The sequence below is a fragment of the Chiloscyllium plagiosum genome, chromosome 1 (genome assembly GCF_004010195.1).
Source record: "Chiloscyllium plagiosum isolate BGI_BamShark_2017 chromosome 1, ASM401019v2, whole genome shotgun sequence".
In the NCBI taxonomy this organism is placed as follows: domain Eukaryota; kingdom Metazoa; phylum Chordata; class Chondrichthyes; order Orectolobiformes; family Hemiscylliidae; genus Chiloscyllium; species Chiloscyllium plagiosum.
In genome coordinates, this window is record NC_057710.1 from 156221412 (window position 1) to 156230092 (window position 8681).

The following is an 8681-nucleotide window of genomic DNA, read 5'->3' on the forward strand; positions in this document are numbered from 1 at the left end:
TCACCTAGACAGGGGACGAAACGTCTGCAACACAAATTCCCAGCTCGGCAAACAGAACCACAACAACGAGCACCCGAGCTACAAATCTTCACCCAAACTTTGAACATGTCCCCTCGTGCTCGCCGTCACCATCCGAGAAAAAAAGACTCTCCCTGCCCACCCTATCTAACCCTCTGATTATCTTATATGTCTCAATTAACTCACCTCTCCTCAACCTTCTTCTCTCTAATGAAAACAGCTTCAAGTCCCTCAGCCTTTCCTCAGACATTCCCAGGGTATATGTTTTATTTTGCACGTTACTAGACTGTGAACTGTTAGGTCTATCAGTGGGATTTTAGTTTCAAACCTGGTGATCTCTTTTAATAATGGATCGTTCATTCAGAATCTCAGCAGCGACACAAATCTCTAATTTCAGGCGCATTGTTGTGAAGCAACTTCTATATTTTCCGTATCATTGTTCATTTCTCCCGTATTATTCTCCAATTATTCGTGTAATGTACTTAAGTGTGACGCTACTGTGAGTCTAGTTATATAGTCCTCTGGAATGTCTTCACAGAAATGTCCCAGTACGAAAGTGGTAGAAAATTCATGATGCAATTTTTTTTAAAAGAAAGTTCTTATTCTGTAAGTTGTGTGGTTGATGAAGATTTTTGATTTGCCTTGCTGTTGGTTAACAACACCCTGCGGCTGTAGAGTTAAAAGGAAAGTCAGAATGCTCCTTATTATATCCCGCCGCACTAACCGAGACGTCACTTGTCTATACCCATTCTTTATTTCATGCAAGTGATTTAAACAGGAGGTCCAAGCAACTTGAGAGACACCACAGATGTGGGTACATTTAGAAACACGATAATGCAATCACAAGACATCTATGTACAAGAATATACTGTTTATCTGAATAATTTACAAAGTCACAAAGCAATATTTACAACCCTTGCAGATAATAATCTTGGAGAGTATTTTAAATTAATGCTGGTTATTTTGAAAGTATGTTTGCAATAAGTCGAGATGCAAGAAGACAAGTTAATACAGCGCCCAAATCTCTCCGGTAGTTCTCAGTTTTACGCTAGAGTTGTCGGCTTTATCATTGTATTGTTCAAAAGGTAATGTTTGCTTACTTTCTGTAAAATGCAATGGGTCTTGCTGGCTGGACCCAAGCAGATGATGAGTTAAATGTATTAAATGTAGATGTTTTGTTAGGCTTTTATAGATGTAGAAAGCCTTACTGTCCGTCACGTGTTTTTATAAAATAATATCGTGCCAAATGGTTTTGAAAAATTTATAAATATTCGATGCAAAATCTTAAGTTTTTTTCATCAAAGTCCGAGATCAGTCCTTGCGGCCTGATTTGAACGGGCACCAGCAGGTTTCAGTACCAACCTTACCACCACTGACTTCGGTTTCAAACACAAAGAATGTCATCTTTGAGACGTTATTATTTGCGCGTGTTGTGTTGATGTGGCAACTTTGACTCTTGGCTATCCCCGAATGTAATCTAGCTCCCAGTTTTAGTGGCTGCAGTGGGGAATTGGGGTGCTGTATGAATGTGGAAGCTGTTTAAGGGAAATGGATGAATTGTCTGTGTGTTTCAGAGCCGGGGAACCTTCCAATTTCCGCACCGCATCGCGTCCAGCTCCCTTGGGTTCAGGGACAGTGCTGCCAAACATCAAGCAGATGGCTCGCACAAACGAAAAATCGCAAACTTAAACAGCTGATCAAAGATTTCCTATCATTTATAAAAAAATCACAGTTTAGAAATGAATTTTGTGTCAACGTAGAACTAAGGCCTTCGATGTTTGTTTAGCCGATCACTGGTATGAATGCTTCTATGTGTATGCGACATAAGAACGGAATTTTTGTTTAATGTCACAGAAAATGCATTGTTTTAGACTCAAATGATCATAATCACCTCGGAACTGATTCCTTTTTTTAACGGACTCTAGTTGCGCAACGTTGAATTTATGGAATCTCCGTTTAGAGGCCATTTCGTGAGCAGACTGTGCATTTCGAAAGGCCGGACGGAGATCCCCGTGGTGTATATCAGATAGTGACTATTACCAAAGTGTCCACGGTGGGTGAGGGGCTATCTGTGTGTGTGAGTGTGGATGTGGGTGTGAGGGTGGACGGCGGGAGAGCTGGGGGCTTCGCTGTCTAACACGGCAGTGCGTGTGTATCTGTGTGTCTGTCTGTGTGTGTGTGTGAGACTGTCTCTGTCTGTCTATCTGTGTGTCTGTCTCTGTAGGGTGAAAGGCGGGACAGCTGCGGCGTTTCGCTGTCTCACTGCAGTGTGTGTGTCTGTGTGTATGGGTGTGTGTCTGTGTGCGTGAGTGTGTGTCTGTGTGTGAGTGTGGGTGTGTGAGTGTGTGTAGGTGTGAGGGTGGAAGGCAGGAGAGCTGGGGGCTTCGCTGTCTAACGCTGCAGTGTGTGTGTGTGTGGTGTGAGGGTGGAAGGCGGGAGAGCTACGGGGCTTCGCAGTCTAACACTGCAGTTAAAAATCACACAACACCAGGTTATAGTCCAACAGGTTTAATTGGAAGCACTAGCTTTCGGAGTGACGCTCCTTCATCAGGTGATTGTGCTTCTAATTAAACCTGTTGGACTATAACCTGGTGTTGTGTGATTTTTAACTTTGTCCACCCCAGTCCAACACCGACATCTCCGAATCATAACACTGCAGTGTGTGTGTATCTGTGGGTGTGGGTGTGTGTGAGTGTGTGTGTATCTGTGGGTGTGGGTGTGTGTGAGTGTGTGTGGTTGTGAGGGTGGAAGGCGGGAGAGCTGCGGGGCTTCGCTGTCTAACACTGCAGTTTGCGGATACTCCGAGTGATCCGCTTGAACTCCCGCTGCCCTTTCTGCCATCTCTTCACTGAGGTAATGACCAGATTACCGTCGAGCTTTTGGCCCATCACTAAGTAGGGGGCGTTGATATCGTTCATCTCATCGCAGGTACACTGAAGGCCATCCTTCAGCCACAGCACGCTCTTCCTTAGGTCTTTCTCGGTCACTCCGTTCAGTTTGTAAATAGTCTTGCCCTTGGTCTCCGGGACAATTTTGGTGTCCCCGTTGATATAGGAAATCTCCTTCACTTTTATCTTCAAAGCTAGTGAGGAAAAGATGGGGAGGCGGGGGGGAAGGAAATGAGAATGTGAAGGCGCCTGGTGGAGATCACAGGGACGGGGGAGAGGCCTTTTGACAGGTGTTGAGATTGACCAGTGTGTGGGCACCCGGCTCACTCATCGAGAGTATACCGAAGGTCGGGACTGTGCAGGTCCGCGTCTTTGTGGCTGTGTGGGGAGTGGGGCGGGGGGATGGTCGAGAGGAGGTGACAATGCCTCTCCACTGCCCACTGCCTACACACTCCATCCCCTATTACTAACGGGGAATTTTAAACTTTTCGGAATGGAAGTCCTCATATTTCCAAAGTATTAGCGAGTTTTGAGAAGATTTGTAGCTCAGGTTGAGGGATTGCTCCCTCCCAGCTCAGTGAGCAAACCTACATCCATTGCCAAAATATATAAGTCGCTCTATCGATTTTGCTTAAATAACTGGATCCGAATTCTCCTTCGATTTCTCAAAAGCCCCACTTTTTAAAACAAAATTCTACCAGTGATCAACCCGAACCTTTCCAGTGTCTGTCAGTAATGTGGCTAAACAGTATACTTAAGAAGGTGCACTTGGTCTGATGGTTTTAGATAGATAGATAACTAAAAGTACAAACAAGCACCTCTTTTTTAACATCTGTCCATAAACGTTTAACTACTTATAAAGTTAACCCGGGAACTCAAGACGTTGGAAACCTGAAAGTAAATCTGAAATTATTACTGGAACTCGGCAGGCCCGGTAGCTTCTGTAGAGAGAAAGCAGAATTAACGTTTTGGGTCCAGTAACCATTAGGAGTAATTTCTGTTTTTGTTTCTAGTTAACAGCGTTAGTTAAAACTAGATTAAATCAATTGTTTTATTTTAGACCTTTTTCGGGTTGCGTAGCATCCAGTCGCTAACATATTACATACAAATAGGATTCTAAATGCTACCGTCTTGAAATTCATTTGGCAACTCATCAAATTAATTAAGTCATCAAACTTCAAAAGCACACGCGATCATTGTCCTTCGGTGGATTTCAATCGGTTTCAGTGGCCTCGGACACAGGACAAGTCACGGCTGTCGAATTTCTGCGTGAGTTTCACCCATTTTACACTAAATCAATACTTGGTGGACAATTCTGCTGTTTTAAGTGTAAATAAAAAAGAGAGTAATTGACTCAGTTCAAACAGTAAAGATTGTGCTCACCAAATAAATATATAAGGCAAGAAAATATGTAACAGGGTTAGTCAGAGAAAATTATCCGAGAGACCAACGAAGTATTCATTTGGTCAGGCCTCCAAATTTGCACATCCATTGTCGCCAGTCGCCAGTTTAATTTACAAAGCCATCGGTGACAATTAGGTCACTGTAAATCTCTGCAAAAACTCATCAAACTCTTCCTGGATTTTGTTTATCGCCCTCAAACAAAGTTCAAGTGCGATATAAACACATAAGATGTCTGAGCGAGACTTGCATCTTGCTGAATACCTGTGTGTTTGAAACACACCGTTAGGAGAGTTGGTGGGAAATAGGGTTTGTCGGAGGGCAGCCTCGAATGATAATGGAAATGTTTGTGACGGGATGTAAATGTTATCTGTCGATTACAATCCCAATAAAACCAGAGCGCTCCTTTGTAACGCTGACCCTGTAGATAACATAGAACCACTGAGAACTTTTTTTAACTGGAGTTTGAGGGCAAGCAATGAAAATGGCAAACTCAACAAAACCGGCATTATTTCACAAGTAAAATACCCACCCTCTGTATTTGGCTAATCCACGATTTATGTGACTGCTTGAAGTTTATATATATATTTTAAAAACATACAAAACCGTGTTTTGTTTATAACCAGCTGACTGTCAGCGAGGAGCGGAGGCTTGGAGCCGGGGGAAGATGCATGTTAGAAGCTCTTTGTAGTTTGACATATGTTGTTAGTAATTAATTCAGCCCAGCCTAATTTTTGGTCTTTCACTTACTGTTAATTTTAAGTGGAACCAGACACTGAGTAATGATATTGTTAACATGTGCACGCGGGAGAGCTTTTTTTTTAAAAAAAAGAAAATATAAGCCCCACAGCGACTTTGATTTCGACCGTTTTAGGAAGCGGCCAGGCTTGAGGGACATTTGCAGTGTATTCGGGCCGCTCCTCAACTCAATGTTAGTGGGGTTGTGCCTAGGGGGAAGTGTGCAGATTACACAGCGCCCAAGGGAGGGTTTCAGTTGCGTGTGGCAGATATTGTCAAACTGCTCTGTAAACGTTATGCAATCTTTGGAAAGGGCTGAAAGTGCTTTGAAATCATTGCATTTAATCGCTGCTGGAACTGCTTGTCTCGGTTTGTTTTTGACAGTGTGCAAATGGGCGTTAACTCGGGCGCCCTGCCTGTTTAAATGGCATCACTTTCTCACTGGGGTGGGGGAATTTCCGATTACCATCCCAGTGTGGTCCCGCTCCCAATTCACATCCATTTCAAGCGCCTTTCAGATGGACAGAGTTTCTACCAGAGTGTAAACATACCGAAAAGATGGATGTACCGGGTCAGACCAGGAGTGGACGGGAATGCACTGACAGTGAAATGTACTCTCGCCTGAATTAAACTCGCCCAAGACTCAGGGTTCCTGGCGAACCAGTGACCAGTTCCCAATAAGAAGCAAGTCTCTCATCCTGTTGGATTCTCCTTGTGTCATCCACCGGGAATCCAGGTATTCATCTGACCGAGCCTCTACCTGCTCTGGGGTCGGCGAACAGTTTATTGCTCAAAACAGAATCCACAATCCTAGAATCCACACTGGAGAAGTTTCCCTGGTCTCAGGGTGGTTAAAAGACTCCCTTCTTCTGGAGAAAACCAAATACTCCTGGAGATTGCCGGAATTCTCACTGATGCTTGAGTGATGATTACACCTGGACCTGCTCCTTGCAGAGAGCTCTTGATGTGATGGGTGGGGGGGCTTTCATTGTACTGGCCTTCTCGACTTGCCGTCAAATCCGTACAAGAAAGGTTCCCAAACACAAGCCATCGCACTGACCACCACCGTTTCACCACCATCCGTAAAGCTCCCCGATGCTGTCCATCTCTGCCGCCCAGTCAATGTTAATTCTGCTCGGACATATCAGTGAGATGATGAATGTTGCACCAGTACTGACAGCGCGGCCTTCTCCTGCACAAGCCCTTTACATCCACTGTGTGTCAAGAGAACCCCGAAACCACAGGCGTCTTTGCTGCAAGTTCATCAGGAGCGGAAATACATTTGAAATGGTGCAGACGAAATGTATAACCTTTCCAAACACTCCCAATCCATCTGGAGCTTCCATTCAGCTGAAATAGGAATGAGAAAGTAATACAATTTATAATTGGTAGGATAGAGGGAAACACTCATTACACTGACCTACATACACACATACACACACATATATACACACATACACACACATACATACACACACATACACACATACATACACACATACATACATACACATTCTGGATTAGAGTGGTGCTGGAAAAGCACAGCAGTTCAGGCAGCATCCGAGGAGCAGTAAAATCGACGTTTCGGGCAAAAGCCCTTCATCAGGAATACATACAAACACACACTCCACTAACCCATCCCCCAAGACTATTCCTAACATTTGGGAGTTAAAAATTAAGAGTTAAGAATCAAGCAACACCAGGTTACAGTCCAACGGGTTAATAAACCAGATGCTGGAGATTAAAGTCCAGAGTGTGGTGCTGGAAAAGCACAGCCGGTCAGTTGACCTGCAGCGTCACCCTCTCGAGGTTTAATAAACCTGTAACCCGGTGTTGTGTGATTTTTAACTTTGTCCATCCCAGTCCAACATTTGGGAGGATAATTAATCAGGTCTCTGAAACAAGCCAGTCATTCGACTGGTAACATTTCCCCAACTCCCCCCTCCCCTCCCCGCTCCTTCCACCGGCCTCACGGTTTCACAATGTCACGGCTGACCCGGTTTAAATACGTTTGGCTCAGATCGACGGAATTTGACCGGAGCCGTTTAGTTGAACATTTAAGTGCAGTCTATCCTGAACGTTAGATTAAATTAAGCGAGAGGGGTTACTTTTTTTTTCAAAAGGCGACGGGGAAACAGCGTTTTGTAAAAGCGCACAGTCCCGGTTATTGGAACAGCAAGAAAACTCCAGAAAGCGCAGGACTGGGTTGAGGTCCGTTATCTTTGCCCACTCCCTGGTCAGTAACTTACCAAAATCATTTTTGCAGTAACTCTCGACAATGTCATTGTCGTTTTGCTCTCTGTCTCTGCAGGCATCACAGACTTTCAGTTCTGAAAAAGTGTTAATATCAATATTATAAACTGTTATATTATAATTATTCATATTTGCATTCGTACGTTCAATTCCAACAGAGAAATAATAAGCTGATCTTGGGTATGAACCCAGAACAAACAAGTTCACAGCCTGGATTTCCCACCTTCTGTATAGATTCTAGGTTCTCCCTGGTTTTGTTAACTTTTGTGAAGAGAGCTGTACTCTGCGAAGTATAAAGTAACTTCGGTTACCCTGTGTAATGTGACCCCCTCCTGAGGAATGATGCTCACCGGGAGGGAAGCGCATTTACTGAAGAGAAGTGAAAGAGAGTTTAGAAGCGTTTTCAAAGCTGGGGCATGGGGTGGTGGGGATGGGGGCGCGGGAGGCGTGGGGAGCGTGGAGAACTGAATAAATGCGAATAATCACAATAGTCAATGGCTTGGACCGTGGAAGTTCTATAAAACAAACGATGAAAAGGAAAGGCACGCCTCCTGTTCGCTCACAAACGCTCAAAAGGTCTGCACAATGTAAATGGGTCCCACTGTAGGCTCCCGGCTACACACTGGGCCGTGCTTTTAATATCACAGGCACAGCTTCGCAATTTGCATTCGCTGGTGGCTGTTAAATGAATGCTCCCCCACTCCCATCCCACTCATCACCTCCACACCCCCCCCCCCCCACCCCCCGCCATGTGGGGAGGGCACTGGTATGAACACACACACACAGGCCTCCCCTTGAAGTGCCGCTGCTGTGGGATAAGAAGAGCAGCTATGTTCTTGAACAAAGCTGTCAATTTAAATCCAGGCTGTCCCAGATGCGTTAGGATGGGGGTCCGCTCAGTTCTCCTCCAATACATGTAAATATTGTCTTGTATGGAACAGGTTGGTTGGATAGAGTCAAACTCCAATGTTTTTTTGTTTACTCGATATGCTACTGAACAGAATCGAGCTGCGTTTGTGACTAAGTATTCTGACGAAGACTTTTTAATGAATAAAATCACCCACTTGATTTTTTTTAAACCCCCGAGTTACGTTCATCTCATCGAGCAGACATTGTCGTTCTCGCTGCGGTTTAGGGGGAGTTTGAAGAAACGCTGTTACTCACGGAATCACAGCCAAACACCGACAGCGTCCACAAGACACACGGAACTTGCTTATGGAAATCTTACGAATTCTTTCAAACAATTAAAAGAAAGATGAAATTGTTGCAGAGGGGTCACCCCGGTGTGTATGGTGGGGGTGTGTGGGGGTGTTTGTGGGGGTGTGTGGGGGTGTGTGTGGGAGTGTGTGTGGGAGTGTGTGGGGGTCTGGTGGGAGTGTGTGG

General features: G+C 44.7%; 1 protein-coding gene across 1 annotated transcript in view; it reads right to left on the minus strand.

Annotated features, from left to right (window-relative positions):
* Window positions 1-2694: 2694 nt before the first annotated feature.
* sfrp2 (secreted frizzled-related protein 2) overlaps window positions 2695-8681 on the minus strand; it is a 7668-nt gene continuing 1681 nt past the window's right edge. The window contains exons 2-3 of the mRNA XM_043702164.1: window positions 7295-7375; window positions 2695-3100 (exon numbers count right to left, since the gene is read on the minus strand). Of these exons, the coding sequence (XP_043558099.1) occupies window positions 2796-3100; window positions 7295-7375 (386 nt within the window). The 3' untranslated portion in view covers window positions 2695-2795. The remainder of the gene's footprint in view (window positions 3101-7294; window positions 7376-8681) is intronic.